Source organism: Ovis aries, chromosome 12, assembly GCF_016772045.2.
Source record: "Ovis aries strain OAR_USU_Benz2616 breed Rambouillet chromosome 12, ARS-UI_Ramb_v3.0, whole genome shotgun sequence".
Taxonomy (NCBI): Eukaryota; Metazoa; Chordata; class Mammalia; order Artiodactyla; family Bovidae; genus Ovis; species Ovis aries.
The window spans coordinates 43,004,710-43,022,845 of record NC_056065.1 but is presented as its reverse complement, the minus strand read 5'-3'; the positions used below and the strand labels follow the sequence as shown (position 1 = coordinate 43,022,845).

Here is an 18,136-nt window from a genome sequence, read left to right as displayed (position 1 = left end):
CTGAAGTATAACTATATTCTGAAGAACTACCATCTTATGAGACTCCAGTATACATGTCACTCAGACAATTAGAGAAAGTATTTGCATAAAATTCACCAAAGAATTCTTTTTCACTCAAAATTTCATGATGCACCATTTTAATAAACTTGTGTTTACAATATACACAAACTTGGAACAAAAACCTAAGAGCAAAATGTGAATAACAATTGTTAAGTTGTGCAGCGAATCCTTGATCAATTTTAAGTTCTAACAACTTAACACACTGATGTTAATCATATTACTCTCTAAAAATATGCGTCTCCAGTCAATAATGTGTTAAGACCCAAAGGAAAATAAAAGCTGTTATTTCTTCAGTGGATTTTGAAGACAGTTTTACCAACATAAACGAACTCTCCAGGGTAGGCCAAGGCAGGGTTTAGGACAGACACACTTGGGTTTTGGGCTTCCCAGGTGGCACTAGCGGTCAAGAACCCACCTGGAAATGCAGGAGACGTAAGAGCTGCAGGTTCAATCTCTGGGTTGGGAAGATCCCCTGGATGAGGACACAGCAACCCACTCTAGTATTCCTATCTGGAAAATCCCACGGACAAAGGAGCATGGAGGGCTGCAGTCCATAGGGTCACACAGAGTTGACATGACTGAAGCGACTTAGCATGCATGCATGCATGCAAATACACACACTTGGGCTTTACTGAGAAGTGGAGCCTGATCCACTGAGTAAAACTAACAAACGCCTAGATACCAGTGCCAGATCTTGAGCAGAGAACCACAAGGGTCACCAACAGCCTGTGGGAGCCTTTGGGGTTAGAATAAATGCGGGCTCCAGGCTCCACTGCAAGGATGTCCCTTACAGCAAAGCTGACCTACCTGTTTTGTCTGAGCTGCAAAGAATCGTCTCCTTCTTCTTGCCAAATGGCCCGTGCCTCATCCACACAGAGATCGTAAAGGGCCCCTTGGGGTTGACAGAGATGATGCCATCCGGGACCCTCACCGCCTGAGTGCCGTTGAACTCGAAGACCTGGTCGCTGTCGTGGCCGTTGTCCGTGGGAAGGCCGGCGGTCCAGTTCCAGGAGCCTCCTGGGGAAGGCAGCAGCTCAGCCGTGCCAGACGCAGCACCTGAAGCAACACAGAGACGCTTACTGTGCACTGTGCGATGAGCTCAAATGGGATAAGCATTTCAAGGCCCACAAGGTACAGCCTTTATTTTAAAATTGCTATTGAAACACACTTAACTTAAAATGTTGTGCTGCTGTGAGGTACACAGCAAAGCGATTCAGTTATACATGTACGTATTATTTTTTTACATTCTTTTTCACTATAGGTTGGTACAAGATATTAAGTAGAGTTCCCTGTGCTACATAGCAAGTCCTTTTTATCTGTTTCATAAATAGAAATGTGTATATGTCAATCCTCTGCCCCTTCTCCTTTAAAAAGCATAAGTTTGTTTTCTACGTTTATGCATTTATTTTGTAAATAAATTCATGTGTATCTTCTTTTTTCTTCTTAGATTCTACATATAAGTGATATAATATGATATTCATCTTTCTCTGTCTGGCTTACTTCACTTAGTTTGATAATCTCTAGCTTACTCCTTGAGGGGAAAGTTATGACCAACCTAGATAGCATATTCAAAAGCAGAGACATTACTTTGCCAACAAAGGTCTGTCTAGTCAAGGCTATGGTTTTCCAGTGGTCATGTATGGATATGAGAGTCGGACTGTGAAGAAAGCTGAGCTCTGAAGAATTGATGCTTTTGAACTGTTGTGTCGGAGAAGACTCTTGAGAGTCTCTTGGACTGCAAGGAGATCCAGCCAGTCCATTCTAAAGGAGATCAGCCTTGGGATTTCTTTGGAAGGAATGATGCTAAAGCTGAAACTCCAGGACTTTGGCCACCTCATGCGAAGAGTTGACTCATTGGAAAAGACTCTGATGCTGGGAAGGATTGGGGGCAGGAGGAAAAGGGGGCGACAGAGGATGAGATGGCTGGACGGCATCACCAACTCGATGGACGTGAGTCTGAGTGAACTCCGGGAGTTGGTGATGGACAGGGAGGCCTGGCGTGCTGCGATTCATGGGGTCGCAGAGTCGGACACGACTGAGGGACTGAAATGAACTGAAGTCCACCCATGTTGCTGCAAATGGCATTATCTCATTCTTTTTCATGGCTAAGTAATATCACACATACATACTTTATCCATTCATCAGTTGATGGACATATAGGCTGCTTCCATGTCTTGACTATTGTAAACAGTGTTGCTCTGAACACTGGGGTACATGTATTAAGGTCCCGTATTTATCCTAATGGTTAAACAATTTGCTAATTCAGTCTTCTTTTCCTCAAAACTAAGAGTTTTTATTACTAAAAAGATTAAAAAATAACTGTGGTTATTATCTTTAAAAAAAAAAAAGAAGGAAGAGAAAAGAGGAGTTTTAACTTTTAAAAACTGTGAATCACTATGTTGTATAGCAAATAGACTTTAATCAAAAAAAAAAAGAAGCATTACTTGTGATCTCACCCCACTGTATACACTGTTAACATTTGGGTATAAACACTTCCAGTCCTTTCTTTATGAATATACACGTTATTAAAATATGTATAATGTGTATGAAAATATATTATAAAAATGGAGTCCTACTATGTACTTACATATATGACCATTCACAGTCTAGAGTACAATTTAAAATGTCTGAACAGTACTTTATTGTATAGAATTTGTAAAATAATTTATTTAACTGATCTGTCCTGTGCACAGTCACCTCTAATTCTTTTCTGTGATAAACCTTGTGTCGACGAGGACCTCTGTATGTATGTCTCCATGATTATTCCCTTAGGATAAATTTCTAGAAACAGGATACTAAGACAGAGTACATGAGACATTTTCACAACAGTTGTTAAACATTGCCAGGCTCAATTTTTTTTTTAATTTGTCCACAGAGAATTCTGCAACCTCTCCCAGCCCCTGGACCCTTAACTTTCCTATTCCTAGGATCAGCAGGACTAGGCTGGAACAAACTGGTCTTTCAAGTATCATCCGATCTCAGTCCAAATCTAAGCTCAGGCTCTTTTTAAAAGTGTGAGGTGACTCAGCCTCCCTCAGTCTCAACTAATTCCTCTGGAAAGATGAGAAATGTAACTCCACTTGCCTTTGTGGGCCTGATGGGATGATAAAGAAAATAACATATGTGCAAGTAATCTAGTGTATAGGAAGCACTCGGACAGGAAATTCTATCTTTGAACTGTTCTGCTGAGAAAATGCTTATTTAATATCAAATAAATAATGGCAGCAGCAATATGGATGAAGCAAGAGACTATTGTACTGAGTGAAGTTAAGTCAGGAGAGAAGGAGAAATATTCTATGACATCCCTTATATGCGGAATCTTAAAAGAAATGATACAAATGAACTTACAAAACAGATACAGACTCATAGACTTGGAGAAGGAACCTATGGGTGCCAGGGGTGATGAACTGGGCGGGCGGCAGGGGGGTGGGTGGGGAGGTGGGGATAGTCAGGAAGTTTGGGGTCGACACTGCTATATTTAAAATGGATAACCAACAAGGACCTACTGTACAGCCCAGAAAACTCTGCTCAATGCTATGCGGTGGCCTGGAGGGCAGGGGAGTTTGGGCACGAATGGATACAGATATATGTATGGCTGAGTCCCTTTGCTGTTCACCTGAAACTATCACAACATTGTCTGTTAACTGGCTATACCCTAGTACAAAATAAAGAGTTTTAAAAAATAAAAAGCTAAAGAAGAAGAATGGCATTATGAGAAAGCATGGTTTTTACATTATACTTACATAATTTAAAACAGAAAGTACTCCAGACCGCTTCACTTACACATTTTTAGGTACCTGATTATGAGAATTTGGACTCAGAGTCAGACACCCAAGTATATTCACCACAGGGATGAGCCAACAGAGAATATACTTTTTCCCTGTTGCTGTTTCTTCATATGACAATTTCCAATTATGTAAGAAAACCAGTTGCCCAAGTCTGTTATCACTTAGTGAAGAGAAAGGTGAACATCAGAAAACTCCACCTCCAAAGCTCTTACTGAGCAGCTCCTGGAACACAAGAGGCCCTTCTGATCATCAAGAAGCAATTTAAGTTCGTGGTGTTCTAGGACTTCCCGGGCGATTCAGTGGTTAACATACCATGCTTCCACTGCAAGGGGCACAGGTTCAGTCCCTGGTCCAGGAACTAAGGTCCCGTGTGCTGAGCAGCGTGACCAAAACATAACATGATAAAGTTACTGGTGTTCTACCACCAGCTGCATGAACGATTCTTCCTCAGCATTTTCCCTGAGAGGTATCCACACCTCTCCTCTACCTGACTTACATAAACCCCAAAAATATCCAGACTGATGGTGAAGATGGAGAACGAGCCTTGGGTCAAATTCTCGACCATTCTGTGTTCCACCTGCTCCACGCCTTGTTTGTGGGAGACAAAGACTATATATTCAATGCAGGTTTAGTTTTCATTTCCTATTTCACATTTGTCAAAAGCTATCACATTACCTAGTTTTTTTTCTTTAGTCCTTAATAATTTCATTTCATTTAAAGCACACTCCTTACAGAACCCTTATTTGGATGATTCCCAACGTATGTTAGAGAAAGACATGCTTGAAACCAGTGGGTCTTAAGGTAGCACACGCACACACCCTTCTGAATGGGCTTCTGGGATCTGGGGTTCCTCTCTTGCCTCCTTACCGCAGAGCCGGTGAAGTGATTTCTCGGAGTAGGTGTCACGGTCACAGCCCTTCCCGATGTGGCTGGTCTCCAGCTCCACCACTACCTGCACCGAGGCCACCGACTCGTCACACGTTTCCAGGTGGACATTCGGAAAGAGTGTCAGAGCGCCGGTGCCAGGCTCGTATTCGACCCTGCTGTTCCACCCTGCGTGGGCCCACAGGGAGGGTGGGGTAGAGGGGAGAGGAGGAACACTCCTGTTAGGTCTCCATGGTGGACAGACTTTCGCAGCAGGTGCGAGAGCAGCACAGAGAGGGAGGCTCACCTTGCCACCCAGGGGTGCAGGTGGGCTTGATGCTGATCTTCACCAAAACGTCTTCTGCCGCTCTTTTCTTCCCGCAGTCATAGGCCGTGACAGTCAGCTTGTACTGGTGCTCTTTACCATAGTTCAGCTTCTCTGTGTTTTTTATGTAACCTTCCAAAGGGAAAAACAACAGTGAGAACCCAGACCCATTCTGTTTCCCTCCTCCTGATTTTTTTTAAATTGAAGTACAGTTGATGTACAATACTGTGGCAGTTTCAGGTGTACAGCAAAGTGATTCATGTATATATACATTTTTTTCCAGATTATTTTCAAACCCACATTGTGTTTTACTTCTGTCATCCTATGCTGAAACACAAAATGCACGTGCTTTCAGCCCTGGAAGTACTAACACAGAAATAGACTGATGCTTCAGATAATTAACACTCAGTTTGGCTTTCCTGAGCTTGAACACACACCAAATCCACCTTGAAAGATTGTTTACACAGAAGAATGAGTCTACAGAATGCAGCCTCCATTTATTCTTACAGCTGTATTTGATTTTATATTTAATATGTAAGGGCTTCCCTGGTGGCTCAGTGGTAAAGGAGACATGGGCTTGGTCCCTGGATGGGGAAGATGCCCTGGAGAAGGGAATGGCAACCCACTCCAGTATTACTGCCTGGGAAATCCCACAGACAGAGGAGCATGGCAGGCTACAGTCCATGGGGTCACAGAGTCAGACACGACTTAGTGACTAAACAACAAGATAATGTATAAAAGCATAAATAGACAAAATAATCCAAGTATTTCAAATATTAAATACTTTTTGCTAAAAGATTTACTTTGTTAGAGAGACTTCCTACCCTCGCCAAGCAGGAGAGAAGCCTGCTTTCTGAACATGAGTGCAGATATCTGCAAAGTGTTTACATCATGTCCATCATTTCATCGAAGATTCTGGACTGTGTGTTAACAATGGAGACACCACAGAATCATCAAGAAGCCATAACCTAATTAAGAAGCTGAGCTCCAGACTAAGTTAATACTGTTCAATTACTAAGGATGGAGGAGGGGCTGGCAGTAAGATATCAACTGCATTTTCAAGATGAGGCAGAAGATTCCAACCTGATGGAGAACAGAAAACAAGGCAGATTGAGAAGCAGTCTTGTTCAGATGCAAGCTGGCTGAAAGGTAGGGAAATGATAAAAACATCTTAGGCAGTGGATTTTTATTAGATTTTGGTGGGAAAGGAGAAAAGGGATCATCCTAAAAGAGAACACAAAACTTTGGTGTCAGAAAACAGGCTTTCAGGGGACAGAGTAAAAATTTAAATGTAATCTAAACAGATATTTCTCCAAAGACATACAGATGGCCAAAAGGCACCTGTATGAAAAGATACTCAATAAGGCTAACTATTAGAGAAATGTAAATCAAAACTACAGTGAGGTAGGGAATTCTCTGGTGTTTCAGTGGTTAGGACTCCGAGCTTTCCTGCAGGGAGCAGGAGTTCCTGCTCAGGTAACTAAGATCCCACAAGCCACTCGGCATGGACCGCCCCCCACCCCCCACCCCCCCACACACACACACAACTGAGTCACTGTGCTGTACACCTGAAACTAACACAACATTGTAAATCAACTATACTTCAATTAAAAATAAACCTTAAGTGTGAAGCAGACACACCAAGTTAGGTCTTGCTATGGACTGAATGTGTGTGTCCTCCCAAATTCTTACACTTGAAGCTGTGGCTCTCGTGGTAATGTATCAGGAGGTGGGGCCTTTGGGAGGTGATGAGCTTTAGGTAAGCTCACAAGGGAGAAGCCCTCGAGATGGGATCAGTGTCCTTACAAGAGAAAGAGACTAGGGCTTTCTTCCTGCCACCTGGGGACACAGCAAGAAGCAGGTCCTCACCAACACTGGATTACTGAGCACTCTATCCTGGACTTTCCAGCCTCCAGAACTGTCAGAAGTCAGTGTCTGTCAGTTTGTGTTCGTGGTGTTTGGTGAGAGCAGCCTGAATGGACTGACTGTGAGTTTCACTGAAGTGCAGACAAAGGCTGGGTTTGAAGCCAACCGGTGTAGAGGGGGCTGCCTGCCCCATCTCCCCCTCGGGGAGGAATGCGTCCGCTTCTGGGTTCTCACCATCTTTGTCGACAGTGAATGGCACATCAGGGGTGACGATCTCATAGCTGCAGATTTGGCTGAACTGGGGGGAGCAGTCTGCGTCCACCGCCTCCACCCTCAAGATGCTGTCGTACTGCCTCCCCTCCACCACTGTGGCTTTGTAGGACTTCTCCTTGAACACGGGCGCATATTCGTTGACGTCATTCACCTGAATGTGGACAGTTGCTCTGGAAGAAGGAGAGGAAAAAAGCTGTCAGTTTTGCTTTTTTGTATTTTTACCCGAAGAATAAACTTCTGCCCTATGGTTAAATTTCCTTTTTTTCCGATATCCTGTTTTATTGACTTCTATGACGGAGATGAAAATTAAACTGCTCACTGTTTTTAATTTAGCGTGGGGACAACAGAAAGTTAAAACGGGAATTTGGGTTGATGCTACCAAGTCCTACCACGTAAGGCAGCTGGTCCATAAGAGACTTGGGAGACTTCCCTGGTGGTTCAGTGGTGAAGACTCTGTGCTTCCGAAGCAGGCAGCACAGGTTCAATCTCCAGTTGGGGAACTAAGATCCCGTACACTGCATGGAGCAGTCAAAGAAAACAAAACAGAGAGACTTCGGATTTTCTTGACAATGTAGGGCAGGGCACGCACAAGGGAGGTAACTATATACCAGGTATCTGTTTGTGCTCAACCCAGAAAGTTAAAAATATTTTTTACAAAATCTGGGGGAAAAAAAATTAGGAAGTAGAGGTAAAAAGCAGAGATAGAAAATGGGAAATTACGAGCATTAAAACAAGTTTTATCCTGCTTCTAAGGAACAGAGAGCATCAGTAAACCACTGCTGGGATATCATCCCCTACTGACCAACAAATGGAGGACTTCAACTTGCCCTCCCTGATCAACCACATCCCATCTCCCCAGTGTGGGCACAAGAAAACTAAGGCATCATCAGACCAAGCTACTGAAAACCATCAGTCTCAAGTGCTACTAACCAGGGCATGTTTTGAATCAGACAAGGTCCCTGACTGAAACAAGCCCTTTGTCAGGGAAAACGGTAACATCGCACTTCGTAAAACGCAGGAGGCATGATTCACTGGCATGTAGCACTCCAGCTATTCACCAAGACCCTCCCCACCCCCCTGGCACCCGTCCATCCCGACCCTCATAATGGGGTACATCACCTCACCCCCGGAGCTTCTTTCCTTAACCAACACAGTAAGCAGAAACTGATACTTGGAAAAATTAAATTTGCTTAATGCTGGGGGACTAGTAAATGGTGGAGAAAAGACCCTGGAAAAAGACTAAATCTAGGTCTTGCCCAATCGTCTCCATGACACCAGTAGTTCTCAACTGGTAGGAAGCATGTGAACACACCCAGGATTGGGGGCAGAAGTAAGCTTTCTTTCACCAGCTCAAATGCATTTCATGCCCTTAAAATTTGTAGAAAAATAAAATACATATATATAAACATAACAAAATAATATCTTCCTCCAGGAAAAGTGGGCTTGTAGAATTTTCAATGGAAGGCCCAAGTGTCCGATACTTGTTAGATGTTGAATAAAATTACTCATTCATTTATTCAACATCTAACAAGTATCAGACACTTGCTGGGAGCCATACACAAGGGTAAACACACAAGATTCCTGCCCTCAAAGAGTTGACAACCTCAATAGGGACAATCAGAGGCTATCCTCTACCTTGTGTTTTAAAACTGGAAGTCGTGGGACTTCCTTGGCAGGACAGTGGCTAAGACTCTGCACTCACAATGCAGGGAGCCAGGGTTCGACACACACTCTCTCTCTCTCTCTCTGTCCCGCTCACTTACTTGTGAGATCTTTTTACACTGGCCCCGTCTGGCCCCTTCCCACAGTCATAGGCCTGGATGGTGAACGTGTAGTCCTTCTGCAGCTCACAGTCCAGCTTCTCTGTGGAGCGAATGACCCCCTCGCCAGTGGATTTATCCACCACCACTGCGTCAAAGGGCACATTCTGTCCGTGAATCTTAAATCCACAAATCTCACCTGGGGAGTCAAGGTGGCATGGGTTAGGATTTCTGCCACACGAACCCAGGGTGCGCTCCCCTCCTCCCCTAAAGAAAATAAACAACGACAATTCGGCAGCCAGGGGTTGGGGGGGCGGGGAGGGTCTGTGGACAAAGCGAGGGCGCTTGTGCTTTCATAGGGGGTAAGTTCTGAGGGCTTTAGTAAAAAGAAGCATGTTCTGGCTTTCCAAGCAACTTGTTTAACTTTGCATCCATTCATGCAGGAATACAAAAGAGAGAAAGAGAAAATATAGACAGGCATTTCACAGGAGTACTTAGGAGAGCTCCGGGGTAAAGTAGTTTCATTAGCAAACAGCCAAGGCCTGGTAACACAGAGGAGCTGCCCAGGGACCTGGGAGGGCCAGGCAGTGGTTTTGATTTGGACTAGAGAGGAGGCTAAAAGGCACAGTTAAGTGTTGAGAAAGGGAGAAGCGTGAGGCATAGGTTCAGCACCAGAATTACAGAAGGTCTGTCCAAAAAAAAAAACAAAAAACAAAAAAAACCTAAGAAACAAGTCTTCCTGTGCAATGAGCCTGGCTAAAATTAGGGAATCAAAACAAACTACTAAATGAGAAAAAGGTAGAAATACCAACTTTTCAGGCATCCATTTCAACAGCTATCAGCTACGACTGAGATACAGTCGCCACTCTGGGGAGGGATGTGCTAGACTGCCCTTGGTTTTGGACTTTATCCTATAAGACCTGAAGAAGAAGCCTGCCTGGGAATCGAAGTGCATCCAAGTTCGTTTATGAGCTTCATTGGGTGTTAAAGTGTAGGTCTCCATTCTGGCCCAGGGGAGAACACATATAAACATTCTGATGCGTGTAGAATATATTTCACGTAGAAACAAAACTTCCAAAATTACAACAAGCAGAAAATGGTTACATAGTGAATCTCTCAGATCCAATTTTTTAAAAAAGAATAGGATTATCCATATAGTTCAAATGGATGTCTGATTTCCAGATATTTCTAACCAAGGGTTTGGTTACATACAATTTCCATCAATAGACTTAAAAAATAGAAACAACGTAGGAGAATAAATGGGGGGAAAGAGCATGACAGTTTCTTCTGTTTGAGGGCTGATTCCCAATTTCATAAACATAGTTAGTGGGTTAATGTTCATAAGAGGGATAGAAAGAACCCTTTATCACCTTCTTTGGTGACTGTCACCTCAAAACTCTCTAAAGGGAGAAAAGATAAACCCATGTCAGTAATACAGGAAAGAACGAACTCGAAACAATAAGAAAAAAAAAAGTCAAAGATGCACATATTACACAGAAAAGCTTGACATCATTTAACAATACACTCAGTAGCCAGTGGCTAAAATTGTTGGAGCAAAACTGAACCTTCAAGAACAAAAAGTCTCTGCATCGCACTTACCACAGACGACACTAACCTAGGGATGAAATACTGCTGTAAAGCTTCCTCACAGCCACAGGTGTCATGGGGATCTCTCTTTTCAGGAATACTTGGATGACAACAGTGTCTACGTCAGTCTACTTGTTTTCTAGTTTTCGGATTTTCATTTTGAAGCTAAGTTCTTGGTGGCTGAATACTGAAACGTTCAACTCATCATTGGACTTAAGGCAATAGTGGGAGGAAGGGTTTTATTTCAACCCCTTTGTTCTTGGCCTGAATAAATAACCATGTTTTCTCAGCTAAGGTACCCAAACAAGGCAACCTGTATCCATACAGAGACCTCTTCTCCTGGAACATCTGCTTAAACATGAACTGAAGCCAGATTCAGTGCTAACTGTAGCGATGCTGCCGTGATCGTGGTTTTCACTTCCTGAAACACCTGTTCTTCCAAGTCAGTATAAATCCTGCTCACCTCCCCCTACGACCCACTACAGAGCACAAACGAGAAGGTCAGGGGTACCTTGCCCCAGACTTGGCGTGGCCTCGCCAGGGAAACCAAAAGGTTACCCAGCCTCAATTTCCTGCATTTTTTTTTTAATGTATATCCCTGAACAATATTGTTTCATTGTGTTTGTGACGTCCAGTTCTTGTGACTTGATTTTTCACTCCACCTTTTCCAGCCGTGTGCATCTGAGATTTATTTTTGCTAGCACCTGCGGTTACAGAGTTCATTCACTCTCACTAGCACACACAGTTAGAAGCCAGTGAGTTAAAACATAGGTGCTTAAAACATTGCCCAGCATAAAGAAAGCCTTCCACAAACATTGGCTGTCGCTGTAATGATTTCCCATTGTGTGAACACACTGGAATTCCAGTGGTCTGCTGTATGAACAAGGCTCAAGCCAGCCACGTGGGGCTGCTTAAAATTTAACTGAAATTCATATTAAAAGTGCATAATATTGGGCTTCCCCGGTAGCTCAGTGGACAAGAATCCACCTGCGAGTGCAGGAGACACCGGTTCGATCCCTGAGCCAGGAAGATCTCACATGCCTCACAGCAACTAAGCCCAGGAGCCACAGCTACTGAGTCTGTGCTCTAGAGCTCAGAAGCCACAACTACTGATGCCTGCGTGCCTTATAGCCCGTGCTCCACAACAAGAGGAGCCCCCAGCACTGAGAAATCCATACACCACAGCCAGAGAGTAGCCCAGCTCGCCACAACTAGAGAAAAGCCTGAGCGGCAATGAAGACCCAGCACAGCCAAATAAATAAATACTTTCAAAAATAAATTTAAAAAAAATTTTTTAAGTGCATAATAATAAAAACTCAGTTCCTCAGTCGCACTGGCTGCATTTCAAGTGCTCAAGAGCCACAAGTGACTAGCAACTATTCAGTGGTGATGTAGACATGAACATTCCATCACACCGCAAGCTCTACTGGGCAGCGCTGCTCAGGGCAGGGGGCAGGCAAAGTGGCAGGCCAAGTCCAGCCAGTGCGTACTTCTGAATGGCCTGCGAGCTGAAGATGGTTTCTGTGTGTTATTTCATGACACAAGATAATTATAGGAAATTCAAAAGTCTGTGTCCATAAGCAATGTTTTACAGGGATGCATAAAACATAGACCTGCTAATGTCTGGTCTCGGGCTTCTTCCCCCTGCCTCTCCCCTACAGTGGCACAGCTCGGTCACTGCCAAAGAGACCACCCCCCCATGGACTGCAAAGGCTCAAATCCTCACTGCCAGCCTTTTAGAGAAAGACTGGCTGATCACTGCTCTTTAATCCACCATGAGCAGAAACTGCTGGGTACCAGCTGTGTCCAACTGTTTTCCAGAATGTGGTAATTCGCTTGACTATGTTTGCACTTTTGGGGTATAACTAATAGAGTGGGATATATATTAAGACAATGTCAAGTTGCCCAGCTTTAATTCAGTGGTATAATAACATCTCGGGTTTGTGTGTGTGTGTGTGTGTGACTTGGGAGTCTGCTGTTCTAAAGAGAAAATGGTAAGACGTCCTACGTCACTCACAGTGAGTGACAAGGCTTTCCCAGCAAGGTCACTGCATAGGGAAGTAAGGTTTAAGACCTCAGATGAAGCCTCTGACCTGGGTGATGCTGCCTACACAGTGCAATGCTGAGTAAGAATTCAAAGACACTCACCGGGGACCTCCCTGGTGGTCTATCGGCTAAGACTCCGCACTCACAGTGCAGGGAGCCTGGGTTCCATCCCTGGTCAGAGAACTAGACCTCACATGCTGCAACCAAGATCCCATCTCCCACAGTCAAGAGCTGGCACAGCTTAAAAAAATAAGACACTCAGTCAAGCACTGTCCTTGGGATTGCTTCTGACCACGGGACCACAAGAAGTGGAACTGTCTTCTAGAAGCTGTAAACTACCTGCTTCATGCTACCAGGCTGGGAGGAGGGGACAAACTTAGGCATCTCTCAGCCTTGTCAAAGAAGGACATCTCAAAATCAGTTCTCGTATTCTACTTCCTTTCTGTCCTGTTCCTTCCCACTCAATCCAGACCATGTACTATTGCTCCAGGCTTCCCAGGTGGTGCGAGTGGTAGAGAGATGGGGGTTCGATCCCCAGGTTAGGAAGATCCCCTGGAGAAGGAAATGCCAACCCACTCCAGTACTCTTGCCTGGAAAATTCCATGGATAGAGGAACCTGGTGGGCTACAGTCCATGAAGCTGCAAAGAGTGGGACACGACTGAGCAACCACTGCTCCACTAGATAAATCTACAGCTCTGCTCTCATTATGTCTGAAATCCCCCACTGGGTGCCCTGGACAACCGGGCCCTCTAGCCCTGTTGGCCTCAGAATGGACAAAACCTCCCGTTTCTCTCCACTCTTCATTCCCCTAAGATCATCTAAAATAGTCAAAAGGAGCTTTAGTAAAGAATTTTTAAAAAGCAAAACAGAAAGATATAACAATGGATGAACCCAGCAGAGCAGAGCTCTCACTTCTCTCTCTCTGGCCATGTCCAGCTCTCATCTGACAGTGCTGAGCCCTCACTTTTCACATTGGTCCTTTTGGCTTCCAGCTGGCCTGGATTCTTTCTCAGTCTTCTTCCAAATCTTAGTTCAAGCTCTTCCCCACACAAGAGAGGGTGTCTCTGGAGCTGTTCCTTCAGCCTCTCCAAGACTGGTGCTGTCCTGCCCTCCTGCTGCAGCCCCAGTGGAGGTCACCAGCGCCAGCTCAGATACTTCAGGTTCTCTGGTGCGACAGAAATCCACTCCAGCCAACTCAGCGACAGGGCCTTCACTGAAGAGCCACCGGGAGCTCATGGAATTGACTGCAGGCCAGAGACCGGGACTTGGAGATGGTCAGAAACCAAGGCAGCTCCAGAGGCCAGCGAAGAAGAGCCACACTGTTCCACAGCAAGAAGGCCTGGATGGAAGGACCATGCCCACAGCTGGTATCAGCACCTATCCCTCTGCTGGACATTCACATCCCAAGAGAGAGTGTCTTTCGGCCCGGCCTGGGTCATGCCTGTGCTTGGCTGGGGGAGCATGGTAACAGGTTGTAGACCCACCAACCTGGACCCAATGGGAAGGAGACCAGGGGCTGCTGAGGGAAAACTGACATTTTCTGAGCAGCAAGTGTCCACTACAACGTCCCTGCTAATCCACCTCTCCTCCTTGACCCACTTCTCCCTCCCTGGCCTTGGCACCCTTGCCCACCAGCTAGACGTCCAGGCTGACTCTTACTTATGGTGACTTTTGAATTCCTTGCTTACTGGTCCAGGCTAGTTTCTGGAACCAGCCCACGTGTGGCTCTAATCAAAACAGCTTTTCCAGGTACCTCAGATGTATAGTAACAAAAAGCACACACCCAAGGGTTATGCCCTAATGGCCCAGGCACAACAACCCAAGGGCTATGCCTTCCCCAGAGGACTGTGATGGCTCTCACATTCCAGTGCGCCAGGAACTGTCCGAGAAACTTGCTGAACATATCCTCTGCCAAGCCCCCTTCCCTGAAATTCAGATTCAGCAGCTCTAGGGCAGAGCCCTGTCATCTGCGTTTCTAGCAAGTGCTCCCAGGAGGCTCCAATGCCGACAAGCTGCAATCTGCACTTGAGAGATTGGCCCATCAGTGGTTTCTGAACCTCACCGGCTGGTTATAAATTTCTAAGCTGTGTTCCTACAAGTACAGACTCAACTGGGCAAGAGCACACAGGGGAACCTGACGGATGCGCCCCAGGACCGTCTGGATGCAGTACTAGAAACCACGGGCGAGGTGACATCCTGTCTACTCAGCCTGGCAACAGAAACCATGCAGCTCTGGGCTCATTTCCAAACCTCTGCTCCTTCGACACACCAAATGGGCTGACTCTTAACCCACCTCTTTGGGACCCCTGCCAGCTCCCACCTCTGTTCCATCCTCCCCACTGCCCGTTACTGCCCAACCATGTATATCCTTCCCATCCTTGGCAGGAGCTCAAGTCTGCCTTTGGAAATCACATCCTTATCTTTCCATGAACTCCAGTCCACCCAGTGCTGCCCCTCTCACTTGACAATGACCTACAGATGTCCAGGCACCCCTGCTTAACTCTCGGACGATGTTGGTCTCACCTTCCCACCTAGAAGATCAGTGTTCTGAGAAACGCTTTTTTGCATTCTCTGGGAGGCCTAGCAAAGCTACCTAATATTTAATCATTACTGATCTCAAACCATTCCTTGTTTATTTAAAACTGCTACTCAACCGATTACTGCCTTGCACTAGGCTGAGTTACACAAGATTTCTGACATTCCAATTTTTCACGTATTTTGACATTTTCAGACAAAAATGGCATTCTCATGTGACTTAACCTAATATATCCAACTCATGGCTGCAGACACAGTCCCAGCCCAGCTGCACGTGTTGACAAAGCAAAACTGGGTGGAGGTGTATGGTGGTGAAGCCCGTGGGCCACCCTCAGGGCACGTGAGTCACAAGAATTACACAGAATATGGAGAAAAGCAGCCCAGGCGTGAGCCAGTTCTAATTAAATGTCAACAGAAGTCAAGCTCCAGTTCTTGCCCTGAAATTTCTTTTCGACTCCTTTCATATCATAATTGTTTAATCTTGTAAAATATCTATACTCAGACTAGGAAGGCAGGAGAAAGAATGCTTCTGTAACCACATATGAAAGGGAAGAGCTTCAAAAAAGGTAGGGGGTGGGGGTGGATGCAGGGCTTCCTAGGTGGCAGGGTGTAAAGAATCCACTGGTTAATGCAGGAGATGCAAAAAATTCAGGTTGGATCTCTGCATCAGGAAGATCCTCTGGAAGAGGAAATGGCAACCCACTTCAGTATTCTTACCTGGGAAATCCCACGGACAGAGGAGCCTGGTGGGCTACAGTCTATGGGATCACAAAGAGCTGGACATGACTATGCATGCATGCAGAGTGTTCAGCTCCCAATACAGGCAACTCACTGGGGTCAAAAGCATCACCATAAAAACAGCAACAATGTGGCTGATAAAGTGGCTCCAGCCTGTACCTGCCCATTAAATGCATACAACGTACACCACATGTTTTATCCCCACCTCTACTCCGGCTTTTAGCGGATTAAAGAAAAGGGGCTGACCTGAAGGGCGTGGTTTTCATTTTCTAAAACGCTTGACCAATACCAAGACGTTATTTGCCTAGTCTTACCCCAATGGCACTCATCTCACATGCTAGTAAAGTAATGCTCAAAATTCTCCAAGCCAGGCTACAGCAATACATGAACCGTGAACTTCCTGACGTTCAAGCTGGTTTTAGAAAAGGCAGAGGAACCAGAGATCAAATTCCCAACATCCACTGGATCATGGAAAAAGCGAGAGAGTTCCAGAAAAACATCTATTTCTGCTTTATTGACTATGCCAAAGCCTTTGACTGTGTGGATCACAATAAACTGTGGAAAATTCTGAGAGAGATGGGAATACAGACCACCTGACCTGCCTCTTGAGAAATCTGTATGCAGGTCAGGAAGCAACAGTTAGAACTGGACATGGAACAACAGACTGGTTCCAAATACGAAAAGGAGTACGTCAAGGCTGTATATTGTCACCCTGCTTATTTAACTTATATGCAGAGTACATCACGAGAAACGCTGGAGTGGAGAAATATCAATAACCTCAGATATGCAGATGACACCACCCTTATGGTAGAAAGTGAAGAGGAACTAAAAAGCCTCTTGATGAAAGTGAAAGAGGAGAGTGAAAAAGTCGGCTTAAAGCTCAACATTCAGAAAACGAAGATCATGGCATCTGGTCCCATCACTTCATGGGAAATAGATGGGAAACAGTGGAAACAGTGTCAGACTTTATTTTTGGGGGCTCCAAAATCACTGCAGATTGTGACTGCAGCCATGAAATTAAAAGACGCTTACTCCTTGGGAGAAAAGTATGACCAACCTAGATAGCATATTCAAAAGCAGAGACATTACTTTGCCTACCAAGGTCCGTCTAGTCAAGGCTATGGTTTTTCCAGTGGTCATGTGTGGATGTGAGAGTTGGACTGTGAAGAAGGCTGAGCACTGAAGAATTGATGCTTTTGAACTGTGGTGTTGGAGAAGACTCTTGAGAGTCCCTTGGAATGCAAGGAGATCCAAACAGCCCATTCTAAAGGAGATCAACCCTTGGATTTCTTTGGAAGGAATGATGCTAAAGCTGAAACTCCAGGACTTTGGCCACCTCATGCGAAGAGTTGACTCACTGGAAAAGACTCTGATGCTGGGAGGGATTGGAGGCAGGAGGAGAAGGGGACGACAGAGGATGAGATGGCTTGATGGCATCACGGACTCAATGGACATGAGTCTGAGTGGACTCCGGGAGTTGGTGATGGACAGGGAGGCCTGGCATGCTGTGATTCATGGGGTCGCAAAAAGTCGGACACAACTAAGTGACTGAACTGAACTGAACCCCAAGAAAACAATGTGGCCCAAACTCTGTGCATTTCACATGATCGTCTGATGAGTGACAAATTACAAACACACTTCGGTGACCAGGATTCCCACATTTCACGGGTGTTTATTTAGAAGCTTAGACAAGTCATCTGCAGTGGTTACCCACACACAGGCCCTGCTATGGGATTGTGACCAGGGACCAGAATGTTTACCGTGTCGTAAAGTCAGTGTCATGAGAGCCAACCTGGTGAAGCTAAGAACCACACTGGGGTCAGGCTGCCTAGTTCCAAGGCTGAGCTGTCTGTCATTTGTGGGCTGAGTGATCTCAGGCAAACTCATTCGGCCCTTCTAGCAGAATTTACGGATCACTGACTAGTCCCAGGGACTTCTCTGGCTGTCCAGTGATTAAGACTCCCGCTTCCACTGCAGCAGGCACAGGTTCTATCCCTGGTCAGGGAACTGAGATCCTGCTTGCTGTGAAGCATGACCAAAAATTAAAAATAAATCAAAACAAAAACCCAAACACCAACTAGTCCCGGGGGCTTGGGATTAGATGGAGAACCCGGCAGTCATGCTGCTGACAGATGTGCTCTGAGCCTCCGTTTCCTCATCTGGAAAATGGGGGCATGACAGTCTCTACCACATGAGACTGCTGGAAGGAATCAAAGGAACCATGCAGAGCTGGAGAACACCCTGTGCCACACCGAAGAGAGCTCAATAAATGTCAGCTGTGGCTGCTGCCACC

The 18,136-nt window shown here is 45.3% G+C and overlaps 1 protein-coding gene across 4 annotated transcripts in view; it reads right to left on the bottom strand.

The window, feature by feature from the left end:
* CLSTN1 (calsyntenin 1) overlaps positions 1 to 18,136 on the bottom strand; it is a 77,251-nt gene that overhangs the window by 19,458 nt on the left and 39,657 nt on the right. For 2 of the 4 annotated variants that reach the window (XM_027975659.3, XM_027975661.3), the window contains exons 3-8: positions 10,307 to 10,336; positions 8,940 to 9,135; positions 7,138 to 7,346; positions 5,020 to 5,169; positions 4,716 to 4,901; positions 868 to 1,116 (exon numbers count right to left, since the gene is read on the bottom strand). In XM_027975659.3, coding sequence (XP_027831460.1) covers positions 868 to 1,116; positions 4,716 to 4,901; positions 5,020 to 5,169; positions 7,138 to 7,346; positions 8,940 to 9,135; positions 10,307 to 10,336 — 1,020 coding nt within the window. The remainder of the gene's footprint in view (positions 1 to 867; positions 1,117 to 4,715; positions 4,902 to 5,019; positions 5,170 to 7,137; positions 7,347 to 8,939; positions 9,136 to 10,306; positions 10,337 to 18,136) is intronic. The other 2 variants (XM_027975660.3, XM_027975662.3) reach the window with 1 other exon arrangement.